Below are 14642 nucleotides of genomic sequence, written 5' to 3' on the forward strand. Positions count from 1 at the left end.
TGCTAAATTTTATATATTATAGAAGATAGATATAGATAGAAGATAGATAGATAGATAGATAGAAGATAGAGAAACAAGAATAGGTTACTAAATGCCAATTGATTTGGACATACTTTAGTATATAGCCCTAGGGTGATAGGTGCTCTGGGAAATCCCCCGGTCAATTCCCCCTTCCCATTCACCTCTGAGAGTGTGTTTATTTCTTATCAGTGCCCCGATAACTGGACCGTAATAAATCAAATCCGCTGCTACACACTTTTCAAATCCTTGGACTTTTGGCGTTCCGCGGTGTCTAGGGGTTAGCACCCTCTAGCACTAGGCTAGATAAGGTGGGTGGTATATAAAAACAACCAGTAGCGACGGTACTTTCATCCTGTAGGAAACCGCTCATCGAAATGTTCCGTCTTAGCGTTCTGCTCACCATCGGCTTGGCCGTATCGGCCTTCGGAAACGGTATGTACACGACATCCCAAGGACTCATGGGAGACGTTTGGGTCTAATCAATCGCTTACTCGTCGTTCTAGTACTGTCCCCGGAGTTCACCGAGTGGGCTGGACGTATCGTTGGTGGAACGAACGCCGGAACCAACCAGTTCCCGTACCAGGTGTCGCTGCGTTCGGCAGGCAATGCCCATTTCTGCGGCGGCTCCATCATCAACAACCGCTACGTCCTGACGGCGGCTCACTGCACCATTGGCCGCACCACCGGTAACACGGTCTCCGTCGTCGGAGCCCTTTTCCTGAACTCTGGCGGAATTGCTCACGGCACGGCCCGCATCGTCAACCACCCGAGCTACAACGCCAACACGCTCGCCAACGATGTCTCGCTGGTGCAGACCGCCTCGGTCATCACGTACAACGCCGCTGTCCAGCCGATCGCTCTCGGAGGAAACTTCGTCACCGGCGGTGGTGCCGTCGCTTCCGGTTGGGGTCAGCTCGGAGTAAGTCCACTGCATGAAGCTCTCGGCAAGCATCTGCTGTAATCGAGCCGTTTCTTCTCTCTCTGTCAGGCCAACGTTGGTATCCCGAACCACCTGCAGTTCCTGAACACCCAGATCATCACGCTGGCTGACTGCCGCAATCGCCATACTGCTACTGGCAACGCTGGCCGCATCTTCGACTCGACCGTCTGCACGCTCAGCCCGAACGGCCAGGGCATGTGCATGGGAGACTCCGGTGGCCCGCTGGTTCAGGGAGGCGCTGTGCACGGTATTGTGTCGTGGGGCATCCCGTGCGGACTTGGCCAGCCTGATGTGTTCGCTCGCGTCTCTTCCTTCATCGGCTGGATCCAGGCCAACGCTGTCTAAATGGTCGTTAGATCGTTTAAAGACATGTATTTGATTGTGATCATGCGAACGGGAATTGATTTGTAGTGAATAAAGGATCTTTTTATCAACATTACTTTCGAGCAAAATCGCCTTACGCCTTCGTTAAGATTTGTGTGCCTTGCTGGGTATGCGCAGCATAGCAGCAACAGCTGTTGTTCCAATCACACTGTAAGAGAAAAGTGTATGTCTGTTGTTGAAGCGGGGGAAAGCCTAGGTAAGATCGGTCGTAGGACCCAGTTAGTACAGTATCACGGGATGACAAGCGAAAATAAGATAATATGATTCTACAGTATCATATGTTTGAAACGCTCTAAACCACCGAGAAAATTACGCCGTTAATGCATGAATAGACTATTGCTCAACAGCACATCCTTTGTACGGGGTATCCATTAATTTTCAAGACTTCTGTGTGTACTAGTAGAAATATCAAGTTTAGACGGTAAAAGAGTAAACCTGTGGTCACAGCTTTCCGCAACCGCATGCGGTTGCGTTTTTGATCTGTCAATCGAGCACAGCTTTTTGCCAAAAATAATACTTTTATGTTTGAATATACCACTTATGTGAGCATACAATCTCATTAAAGTCTACTAGGAACAATATTTACTGTTGACATATAAAAACGCAAGAGTCTGCGGCAAGAATCAAACTCGTTTGATTTTTTAGTACAGAAACCGCAAGGTCTTGCGTCTGCGGTGACAGCCCATGACAGCTCCTATCTCTCCCATGGGAAAAAACGCTGTGACCAGGGGTTAAATGAGGCCCCGGGCTAGATTCTCCTCTTCCTGCTGGTTCACATTAAGCGCCTGAAGCTATGCAAAGCGCGACACATGCATTCGTTTCGATTTTTGAACGCTAACGGTTCGCTTAAAAGAACATAACGGTTTAAACTAATCACGCAGTGGAGGTTGAATGCGGGTTAACATACTTTTACATGTTAAGTTACTAGTAAGTAAACTATACCACACATGATGGACAGCATGAAACAATGAGTTTAGCCGAAGAAATGATTTGGAAACGGCGGCGCGCCCGCAGCGAGCGCAGCGAGCGGACTGCGCTAGGTCTACCGAAAAAGAGAGTTTGTTATAGTTTTCAGAAATAAGCGGGGCCCGTGGGCCCCCCTCATACCGCACACCCTAGGTTGATTGCGTAGCAGAAATTAACGGTACACACTACGGTTCAAATATTCGTAGGTTGAATTTAACGAATTAATGTATCACCAATTGCATACATTCAGTTTAAACGTTCACAAGAGGTGTAGCCACGATCGAAAACATGGCGGCCGGGGCCTCATTTACTCTTTTACCTCCTTAGATTTTAGAGACTTTGACCTTATTGGTCATTCGTCTCTTGGTCCTAGAAATGCATACAAAAAAGTGCAATAAATTAACTCTATCTTTTGCTTCTCGCACTTCGTTGTCTTCATTTGGGTAGTTATTTGACGCGTCCGCAATTCGAAACAATGACCAGAAATTTCGCGCTAGATCAACTTCTATACAATAAAAGATAAGCTATCCCATTTGAGGGCACCATTGATGGGTGGTTTTAAAAGTAGTTTAACTATAATCAGAGCAACATTGGCGTCCTTAATAGCAAGCTTAGTATCGAGTAGAGTTCACGTGGTTCGACGGCGCCAAAGTTTCTCGTATGACGTAATGCCATGAATGAAAGTGCAATGAAAAACAATGTACAGTCTGGTCCCGGTTTTCGTCAGCCTCGGTTTTCCACGTTTGACAAAGTCCCGTTTGGTAACGGAAACCGATAGAACTATATAATTATATATAACACCAAATGAACGGAATGTAAAGAATTGTATTCATATTTTATGGGATGTGATTGAGAGAAGATTTGAGGTAAACTACACAATAAGTTAGGAGAACTAAGAAGCAGACAATAATGTAATGTTCTCAAATTTCAAAAATCATGCGTCGTTAATTGCCTACATTTTGGCGCAGAATTACATCAGAGCTTTAGCAAATTTCAAAAGTTGCTATAAAACACTGTAAATCAAACGATAGAATCGGAGTTACGTATTTAGATATGTTACATTCTTAGAAACGTATTAATATTTGGGCTAGGTTCAAAAGATTTATCCTACAAAAAGTAATTACTATTTTTTTAAAATTTCTATAGGAAGGTTTGAGGGCTGTAATTTAGATTATTGTGGCAAAGCAGCAAGTCTGGTAACTTAAAAGTTATGTTTGTAAGTGACAAATACACATTACATTATTTAGAGCGAAAAGAAATACTTATAAATAAAAAGAATACGAAAATAGGAGCAATAGCGTTCGATTTTTATCGACAAACGACAGCGTCAAAGATCATTTCTTCGAAAATGTTCAAATCGCCGCGAAAATTGTGGCGAACGTCACTGATGTCAGTGTCATATAACCTAGATTGATTTGATCCTTGCACCGATTCCTTAGTGCACGTGAGTTGTGCAACATTAGGTGTTGGGGTGCAATTTCCTAGAAATTCTACAAATTGACAACAGGCGTGTAGGGAATGTGTGATTGTCCGAGTTTTTTTCAATAAAATGTCGTCAAGACAAAGAGCATATAAAAGGAATCTCTAGTAGCAAGAAAGGCATTCAATCGAAAGCCGGTTCAAGAAAATGTTTCGCCTAAGCATTCTAATCGCCGTCGGCTTGGCCACTTCGACTCTCGGTTGGAATAAGTAATCTCATAGAAGTCATCACACTTTTTATCTATACTTCATAGTTAAGGTTCCCGATAGTTATCCAGAAGGTCAAGATGGGGCACCTAACTACTTTCCATTCCAAGCGACTTTAAGGCAGGCGGGTGCGACTCATGTCTGTTGTGCAGGCGGGCATGACGAAACCTGTAGTGTTTGGTTCATTTTTCCTAGCCAATGGAGATGTTACACACGATGTGGTACAATTGCTAGATAGGCGAGGTAATCGGTGCAACAGTTGAGCTAGTTTGCTCAAAGAACGAATCAGCAGCACAATAGCCGAGGATCATGGCATGGACGACGGCAAGGAGTGTTAACGGGAGTAAGTTTATCCGATGCTCAGTTAAAACTAACTGAACAATACGGATTAATTTGAAACATTGGGCTTTCGGATTGTAAAAGTTGAAAAGGCAGTGACTATCCACGTACAGAAAGGAAACAAGTCTCGTAAACCCTTAATGGGGCAGTCATGTCCGTAGATGGTCGTTATGCTAACAAAGAAGAAACACGTAACATCTAGACAAGGTACCGCAGATTTATTTACATATGTATGTGCCTACATGGTTTAAATTGTAGATTAGCTAAATGAGTCTCAAGAGTCCTTGTTAATGCGTAATAAAGATGTAAAACTTTCGCAATAATAACAATAAATTGTTAAAATTAAGCAGGCTATGATTACTACAGATGTGGCACAAGATTCATTTGCTGTTTATCTATAAACAATAAGCCCGGCGATCAGTTCATCGAAAATGTTCAAATATGGGGAACGTAGTTTACATTGTCGTTCATCGAGGATGTCACTGTCATAAAACATGGAGATAACCTAGATTGATTTGGTCTATCACCGATTCTTTAGTGCACGTCTTGGGTGACATAAGGAAATGGAGTATCATATCCTGGAAATTTTACCGATTAAAAACTATTGCTGCTTGTAGGAAATGTGTGTTTTGGATATGACTTTGCAATAATTGTATTGCACATATCGTCAAGGCACAAGGGCATATAAAAGAAATCTCTGGTAGCAAGGAAGTCATTCAATCGAAAGCCGGTTCAAGAAAATGTTTCGTGTGAGCATTCTGATCGCCATCGGCTTGGCCACTTCGGCTCTCGGGTGGAGTAAGTAGTCTGATAGAAGTCGTTTAGTTGTGAGTTTTTAAAACACTCTTTATCTTCATAGTTAAGGTTCCCGATAGTCATTCTGGACGCATCGTAGGTGGTCAAAATGCGGCACCGAACCAGTTTCCGTACCAAGCGTCTTTAAGGGATGCTAACATGGGTCATTTCTGTGGCGGAACGATTATCAACGATTGTTATATCTTGTCGGCGGCTCACTGTGACCCGGACGCAACAAACAGCAAATTTGTAGTGGTGGGATCAATTTTCCTAAACAACGGAGGTGTTACACACAATGTAGTTCGGATCATCAACCATCCAAATTACAATCCAGATACTTTTGAACATGATATCAATCTATTGAGAGTGAGCCCCTACATCACTTATAACGCGGCGGTGCAACCGATGCCGATTGCTGCACACTCTGCAGCGAGTGGTCAGGCCGTTGTTTCTGGATGGGGCGCAATTGAGGTAATAACGAAGAAAGGAATGATTCGTGTAAATGCTAATAAATCCACTGTTTTCCTTCTTTTTCAGACGGGAGGAGGTCCTCCAAATCATCTGCAATTCCTCAACACGGAGATTATCTCTTTCCAAGATTGCTACAATGCCTGGTCCGATGTCCAACAAGCGTTAACAGTATTCACCACCACCATATGCACCACCAATCCGGATGGTCAAGGCGCTTGTCAAGGAGATTCGGGTGGCCCACTGGTGCACAACGGAGGACTACACGGTGTAGTCTCATGGGTTCCACAACCCTGCGGATTTCCACGTCCTGACGTTTACACTCGGGTTGCTTCCTATGTCAGCTGGATTCTTGCCAATGCTGTTTAATATTCTGGATTATAAGAAAATGATCACGGTTTCATTGGATCTAATGAAAACGTATAGTTGAGTTACTTGTTAAATAAACATTGCAAAAACAAAAACTTAAACTAATTTTACATTACTTTTTGAACACAATAATCTAAACGTAGATGATCAGCATAAGCGTGTATATTTAAATTCTTAGCTTAACCTTTAAATTCTTAGTTTAGATTTAGTTTTTCTCTCCTCCTCCTCAAATCAATCCTACTGGCGTAAATGAAGTAAGTACTTTTTCACGGTTTACATGTACATTATTTCAGAGGAAGCGGTAGACTTGAGATGAGGACCTAAACTGACAAAGGATGTGGTGTGACCAACGGCGTTTAAGTCAGACATTTCATGCAACAAGGGGTTGTTCTGGGTGAGCAGACACCGGCATGTAGGAATATAGAGAGGAGGGTGCGCAATCTGTGAGACGAGTCGTCGGGAGAAGTTGGCCACGAGGACGTCTTGGCGTAAAGACCGTGTTTGGTCATGCCGGCCCTTTAAGAGCCTACGACACTATTTCCCTAAGTTTACATGGATAGTCAGTCCTCTCGTCCCCTGTACGTGGGGGAGTCCAGTCCGGTCTCGGTTGGGATTCGAAACCCACGCCGCGCAGAGCCCCAGAGCTCATGAGCCGATTTTCTAACCGGTGCTACCGCTGGAATACAGTAACCAAACCGCTCGGCCAATAGCCCCCGGCTTGTTCTCTGGAGAATGCCTTGAGCTTAGTTCGCACCTTGCAATGACCAGCCAGATAGTTTCTTCAGGATTGCGGGGGCCTGCCAACATGAAGGGGAACCCAATATGCGGGGAACTCTCTAAGCAAAACTATGAAGTGCTGTGGACTGGATTCGACCTACTAATCGCCCTTGTATTGGATGCCGCCGTTAGCCACTAAGTCACACGTTACAACAAATTTAAGTGCGCTGCTAGTTGTATGGGTTCCGAGCGACAAATGTAGAATACAGACTCTAGCAAGTAGTACACATAAGAAGGCTGGGATTCCAAGAGCTATACCATGAGGTTTGTAGTGGTTTGTCTAGAAAACGATAACCTCAGAGTTCATTTCATGGAAAATGTTCAAATCACTGCGAAAGTAACATGGTACATCACCGGTGTCATATAACATTGAGATAACCTAGATTGATTTGATCCTTTCACCGATTCTTTAGTGCACGTGAGTTGTGCAACATTACGTGTTGGGGTGCAATTTCCTAGAAATCCTCCCAATTGACAACAGGCTCTACGTGTAGTAAATGTGTCCGAGCTTTTTCAAAACAATGTTTTCAAAGCACAGGTGCATATAAAAGGAATCTCTAGCTGCAAGGAAGTCATTCAATCGAAAGCCAGTTCAAGAAAATGTTTCGTCTGAGCATTCTGATCACCACTTTCGGCTTGGCCACTTCGGCTCTCGGGTGAAGTAAGTAGTCTCATGGAAGTACACAATCCATGCTAATTCTGTTTTTTTGCTGGAGATAATGATGTACTTTACAAAGGTTTCGCTCCCTCGACGGCATGGGTTCGAATCCCAACCGAAACTGAACTTTGCCTAGCGGCATGGACAGTGGGCTGACTATTCATGTACAGAAAGGGAACAAGTATAGTAAATCCTTCAAGTAGCTGGCATCACCGTAGACGTTCGTTTTGCTAAAAAAGAAGAAGAACGTAACGTCTTGGCTAGGTACCGAACATTCATTTACATAAGGTAGTACATGGTTTATATTTATGAGATAAAAAGGTTCAAGGATTGAAACTGAGGTTTTTGTAATGAAGCAAATTACATTCAATGAGCTAAATGAATCTCAAGAGTCCTTGCTAATGATGACTAAAGATATAAAACTTTCCCAAGAATAACAATGAATTCTTAAAACTAAGCAGACTAAGATTAATTACTACATTTGGGGCACAAGATTCATTTGCTTTTTATCTATAAACGATGTTCAAATCGGGAAGCGTAGTTTGCATTATCGTACATCGAAGATGTCACTGTCATATACCATGGAGATAACCTAGATTGATTTGATCCATCACCGACTCTTTAGTACACGTGAGTTGTGGTGACATAAGGAAATGGAGTACCAATTCCTGTAAATTTGACAGATTAAGAACAATTGGTACTTGTAGGAAATGTGTTTGGAAATGACTTTTCAATACAATCTCATCAAGACACAAGACCATATAAAAGGAATCTCTGGTAGCAAGGAAGTCATTCAATCGAAAGCCGGTTCAAGAAAATGTTTCGTGTGAGCATTCTGATCGCCATCGGCTTGGCCACTTCGGCTCTCGGGTGGAGTAAGTAGTCTCATAGAAGTCATCTATTTGTGAGTTTGTAACACACTCTTTATCTACACTTTCTAGTTAAGGTTCCCGATAATTATCCTGGACGCATCATAGGCGGTCAAGATGCGGCACCGAACCAGTTTCCGTACCAAGCGTCTTTAAGGGATGATACCATGTTTCATTTCTGTGGCGGAACGATCATCAACAACTGTTATATTTTGTCGGCGGCACACTGTGATGTGGATGGAACAGTTACGAAGTTTGTAGTGGTGGGATCAATTTTCAAAGATAATGGAGGTGTTACACACGATGCGATTCGAGTCATCAACCATCCAGCTTACAATCCTGTTACTGTGGAAAACGATATCAATCTGATAAAGGTGAGCCCCTACATCACCTATAACGCGGCGGTGCAACCGATGCCGATTGCTGCACATTTTGCTGAGAGTGGTCAGGCCGTTGTTTCTGGATGGGGTCGTCTTGAGGTAATTATAATTGAATGTAATTATTCGAATGAAAGACTGATAACATCTTCTATGCATTTCTTTTTAAGACTGACGGAGACCGTCCGAATCATCTGCAATTCCTCAACACGGAGATTATTTCTTTTGAAGATTGTTACGATCGCTGGTCCGATATCACACAATCGTTAGTAATAGTCAACAGTAATATATGCACCATCAATCCGGATGGTCAAGGTGCTTGTCAGGGAGATTCGGGTGGCCCACTGGTGCACAACGGAGGACTACACGGTGTAGTCTCATGGGTTCCGACACCCTGCGGAGCTCCGCGTCCTGACGTGTACACTCGGGTTGCCTCCTATGTCACCTGGATTCTCACCAATGCTGTTTAAGACTATGATTTATAATAAAATGATGACAGCTTTATTGGATTTTCTGAGTATGTTTTATTGGATTACTTCGAAATAAACATTGCAAAAAAAAAACAAACGAATTTTACATTATTTTTTGAACACAATAATCGTTGTATTATCCTCCTTCTCCTCCTCCTAATTGTTTATATGTGATGGAAATAGGATACATACTCAAGAAAGTAATATAAATAAGAAGACTAGGATTCCAAGAGCTATACCATGAGGTTTTTCCAAGAGCTATACCACCTCGACGGCGTGGGTTCGAATCCCAACCGAGACCGGACCCTCCCCTGTACGAGAGGACTGACTATCCACGTACAACAGGGAAACAAGTCTCGTAAGTCCTTAACGGACAGGCATGACCAAGAGGTCGTTACGCCAAAAAGAAGAAGAAGAAGACCATGAGGTTTTTAGTAGTTTGTCTAGAAAACGACAACCTCAGTGATCGTTTCATGAAAAATGTCCAAATCGCTGCGAAAGTGGTATCGTACATCATTGATGTCATATAACATGAGATAACCTAGATTGATTTGATCCTTTCACCAATTCTTTAGTGCACGTGAGTTGTGCAACATCGGGTGATGGGGTGCAATTTCCTAGAAATTCTTTCAATTGATAACAGCCTCTACGTATAGGAAATGTGTGAGTGTCCGAGTTTTTTCAATAAAATGTCGCCAAGCCACAAGTGTATATAAAAGGAATCTCTAGCAGTAAGAAAGTCATTAGATCGAAAGCCGGTTCAAGAAAATGTTTCGCCTGAGCATTCTGATCGCCATTGGTGTGGCCACTTCGGCTCTCTGGTGGAGTAAGTAGTTTCATAGAAGTAATCAAGTGTTTGTGAGTTTTTAACATAATTTTTATCTTCATAGATAAGGTTCCTGACAGTTATCCAGGGCGCATCGTAGGTGGTTAAGATGAGGCACCTAACTAATTTCCATTCCAAGCGACTTTAAGGCAGGCGGGAATGACGAAATTTGTGGTGGTGGTATCATTCTTCCTAGTCAATGGGGATGTTGCACACGATGTGATTCGGGTCATTATAATGTTTATACTTTGGAAGGCGATATACATTCATTACCGCTCCATACCGTCGTCCATGCCATGATCCTCGGCTATTATGTTGGTGCTCTTTTATTACTACATTACTCAGCCATACTACTCAACTTTTATGCCAATTGCTTCCTGGAAAACGTTGCAAATTAGACGCGGCAATCGGCGTAACAGTTCCGTATACAAAAAGTAGTAGATGGTTTAAATTGTAGGAGTTAAGAGGTTAAAGGGTTGAAATTGAGATTTTTGTAATGAAGCAAGTTACTTTAGATGAACTAAATGAGTCTCAAGAGTATTTGTTAATGATTAATAAACATATAAAACTTTCCCAAGAATAACAATAAATTTATAACAAAAAGCAGATTAAGATTACTACAGTTGGGGCACAAGATTCATTTGCTTGTTATCTATAAACGATGTTCAAATATGTTCAAATATGGGGAACGTAGTTTGCATTGTCGATTATCGAAGATGTCACTGTCATATTGCATGGAGATAACCTAGATTGATTTGATCCAGCACCGATTCTTTAGCGCACGTGAGTTGGGTGACATATGGCAATGGGAAGCCATTTCCTGGAAATTTGACCGATTGAGAATAATTGCTACTTGTAGGAAATGTGTGTTTTGGATACGAATTTTCAGTACAATGTCGTCAAGACATTGCTCGATTCACAAGAGACATATAAAAGGAATCTCGGCTAGCAAGGAAGTCATTCAATCAAGAGTCGGTTCAAGAAAATGTTTCGTGTGAGCATTCTGATCGCCATCGGCTTAGCCACTTCGGCTCTCGGGTCTAGTAAGTAGTCTGATAGAAGTCGTTTAGTTGTGAGTTTTTATCACACTCTTTATCTTCATAGTTAAGGTTCCCGATAGTCATTCTGGACGCATCGTAGGTGGTCAAAATGCGGCACCGAACCAGTTTCCGTATCAAGCGTCTTTAAGGGATGCTAACATGGGTCATTTCTGTGGCGGAACGATCATCAACAACTGTTATATCTTGTCGGCGGCTCACTGTGACCCGGATGGTACAGATACGAAGTTTGTAGTGGTGGGATCCATTTTCCTGGACAATGGAGGTGTTACACACGAAGTGGTTCGGGTCATCAACCATCCAGATTACAATGATGATACTTTGGAAAACGATATCAATCTGATGAGGGTGAGCCCATACATCACTTATACCGCGGCGGTGCAACCGATGCCGATTGCTGCACATTTTGCTGAGAGTGGTGATGGCATCGTTTCTGGATGGGGAAGTACTGAGGTAATGGCTGATGAAAGTAATTATTCGAGTAAATGACAAATGTCTAATTTGATGCATTTTTTTAGACGGATGGCCCCGCTCCAAATCATCTTCAATTCCTGCCCACAGGGATAATTTCAAATGAAGAGTGTGCTGAAGCATATGAAGGAGGGAATTTTCCAGTATTGGAATCAAACATATGTGCTTACAATCCAGAAGGTGAAGGAACTTGTGGGGGAGATTCGGGTGGCCCAATGGTATATAACGGAGGACTACATGGAGTAGTTTCTTGGGGGCCAAGACCATGTGGTACTGCTCGTCCCAATGTTTATGCTCGGGTGGCCTATTTTGTCAGCTGGATTCTTGCTAACGCAGTTTAAGCACCTCTAGCGTAACACATGTTCATTAAAATAAATGGTGCTATATAAAAATATTTCAACACCCTGTTTCAAGCTTTGAATGTTAGCTGTACTTGCTTTATGAAATACTTGATCGAATTATGTAATGTATTTTTAATTCCAAAAGAAAGATAATGGTGTAATTTCATTGGGTTTTATTTTACATTTCACTTGGTAAAAGGCGTGACTGGTTAGCATTAGAAATAATTCTTTTTTTCAGATAAGTACATCAATACCTTATTTATCACGAACAGCTGTTGCACGGAAACTATTTTCAATAACTATTAATTATTTATAAACTATTTTAATTTCAGCCGATGCCAATTGCTGCAAATTATGCAGAAAGGGTCCCGGTTGACAGAATGTTAATTTTTTTTTGCTGCTATCATGTAGTTACGGCAACTCGTTAGGCGATTTCGAGCAAATTGTCCTCAAAAACGTCCTACACGAAACAAATATCAAGCAGTTTTGTATGGTGAGTAGGATGAAGTAGGACGTTTGCTCGAAAACGGGGATATACGGAGGTAATAATTTGTTTACAATAACAACACAATTTGTTGAAGCATAAAAGGTGAATGTATCATAAACGAACGAACCACCAGTATTTTAGGCTGGTGGCGGCTCTCTAAATCATCTGAAATGTCTCAACATAGAGATAACTTCTTTCGAAGAGTGTGATAACCCAACTGACGGCGACATGCAACATTGCCCCGTTTCTACAGATTCCTACCCCCGCGAGTCTAGAACTGTCAGCTTTCTCTTGCACACTTTGTCTTCCTTCTCGTTCTAATGATGAACCGGTGTGCTAGGGGAGAAGTCACATCTGCCCTTTCACATCTTCCCTTTCAGTCTGACACATTACAATAGCGGAGCCGATCGTGTAGCATTCCCACACTGCACAGCAACCCGAATGTGTGTTGGTGCACTTTATGTCGGTCAATCATGTAGAGAATAAAAAAGGTCGTCTGTATGCATGCCATCACGCACCAACTGCCAATCGCGACGCGATGAAGTTTTCAGTCTTCGAAACATCCAGCGCTAGAACAGTCGAGTGAGAAAGTGTAAAGTGTTGTACCTTCCGCAAAAGTGTGTTGAATTTTCAATGTTCATGGCACCTAAACGGAAACTAATAGGATCCATCAACAAGTCGGGAACAGTGTCAGGCGAATGCGTTGGCCGGATCTTAGAATCGGTAAGTAAACAAAGTGGTAGTGCAAAATCATAACCATTTATAACAGCGATTCACTAATTCTATTCCTTGGTTTGTTTCGTTCAACAGAAATAACACCGGAGGAAGAAGCCGCCCTTGGGAGAGCAGAATGTTGAAGAAACGGAGGAATTCTACGAAAAATAAAAATTTCTGCGTTGGCGGCTCGGGCAGAATACAACACCGTCTTCTCCGTCTCATTTGACATCCGAAATGGATTATATAGTTGTGTGCGTGCCATTATGGTGAAATAGCACGCACACATTCGTAACCTCTGTTTGGCACTAACACCACCACAATTTAACCGATTGAATGTTGCATCCCCACCCCTTTTTTGGACACTTTGTCTCGTTATGGAGATCGAAAATTAACAAACGAGATGGTAACGATATGATAACGAGACAAAAATCGCCAGTTTGGAATGTACTCGGTGTTACTCGAAACATAGTGCTTTCCACCAACTGTATGTATCGTCAATCCAGACGCTCGTAGAGTTGGTAGAATGAAGCATAGCCGCAAGCAAGGAAGGGGAGTTAATATTGGAGTGGTTGATGTTTTTCGTTTTTTTTATTCGCACAAACAATTCAACTTCTAATTTCTGTCTGACATACGACAAGGGAAGGTTTAGTTGACTACGATAGCGAGACTATCAAACAAAGAATGACTAAACCAAGGCGACAGGCTTATTCGACATAAGATGCCAAGAGTTATGAGTTGTAAGGAGTTGTTGCCCCATAAACAAGTAAAAACTCGACATAAAAGAAAGTATTTAAAAAAATTAGTTCTTTGGAATTTAGTCTTTTCTTTGTATTTGGCACGACATCCCCTAGTGGAACAAGGCCTCTCTCCGAAGAGAGTTTTTGTGATCGAAAGACGGTATATTATAGATCGGTGGTCAGCCGTTCGTAATACCGGGGGGTGCCAGACTCGAGATTCGATTCCACACCTGTGGCGTGGTGTTTCCTCGTGCTTCCGCTGCGCCATGGGCACCCCCTTACCTCCTAAAGAAATGTTATCAAAAATGACTGTATTAAAATGTATTCTTAAAATTCTTTTTCAGTCAGTCGTGGAGTTGGTAACACACCATGAACTGATACCCTACATTTTAGTGCAAACGTATGTTACGGCTTAGACTATTCAAATGTTCCAATAAAAACTTCATCAATACCTTCGAGTCAACAGACTTTTTATTCTATTTTCAGGATAGTTTCTACACTTTTATGTTGTAAATGGTTTGTACAATTGTATGAGTGTAAAGGGTTGAAATTGAGATTATTATTAAAATATAAATTACTGTTAACATACTTCTATGCCGAACTTGTTTTAACAATCAATTTTGATTAGTAATGAATAGATCTTAGTTTTATTAAATTAGTTTTATTCGTACGACTAAGGCAGAGCTACATTATTCCTTATATCTAGTAATGTTATCGTCAGTGGTTATTTCGAGGAAAATGTTCAAATAACTGCGAAAGAACTGTCGAACATCGGTGCCATATAGCGTTGAGATAACCTAGATTGATTTGATCCTAGCACCGATTCTTTAGTGCATGTGAGTTGTGCAACTGCTAGGTGATGGGGTGCAATTTCCTGGAAATTCGC

At 42.1% G+C, this 14642-nt stretch overlaps 3 protein-coding genes across 3 annotated transcripts; all 3 read left to right on the forward strand.

Moving 5' to 3' along the window:
• The first annotated feature begins 395 nt into the window (after positions 1 to 395).
• LOC131289636 (chymotrypsin-2-like) lies at positions 396 to 1306 on the forward strand. Its single transcript, XM_058318933.1, has 3 exons — positions 396 to 453; positions 525 to 940; positions 1010 to 1306. Exons 1-3 carry the CDS (start codon positions 396 to 398, stop codon positions 1304 to 1306), a joined length of 771 nt encoding a protein of 256 aa, XP_058174916.1.
• A 6914-nt stretch (positions 1307 to 8220) lies between these two features.
• LOC131285920 (chymotrypsin-2-like) lies at positions 8221 to 9119 on the forward strand. Its single transcript, XM_058314774.1, has 3 exons — positions 8221 to 8278; positions 8345 to 8751; positions 8820 to 9119. The coding sequence occupies exons 1-3, from the start codon at positions 8221 to 8223 to the stop codon at positions 9117 to 9119; spliced, it is 765 nt and encodes a 254-aa protein (XP_058170757.1).
• Positions 9120 to 10930: 1811 nt separating this feature from the next.
• On the forward strand, positions 10931 to 11815 carry LOC131285921 (chymotrypsin-2-like). The gene is made up of 3 exons (XM_058314775.1): positions 10931 to 10988; positions 11050 to 11456; positions 11522 to 11815. The coding sequence occupies exons 1-3, from the start codon at positions 10931 to 10933 to the stop codon at positions 11813 to 11815; spliced, it is 759 nt and encodes a 252-aa protein (XP_058170758.1).
• The last annotated feature ends 2827 nt before the right edge of the window (positions 11816 to 14642 follow it).

The sequence above is a fragment of the Anopheles ziemanni genome, chromosome 3, assembly GCF_943734765.1.
Source record: "Anopheles ziemanni chromosome 3, idAnoZiCoDA_A2_x.2, whole genome shotgun sequence".
Taxonomy (NCBI): Eukaryota; Metazoa; Arthropoda; class Insecta; order Diptera; family Culicidae; genus Anopheles; species Anopheles ziemanni.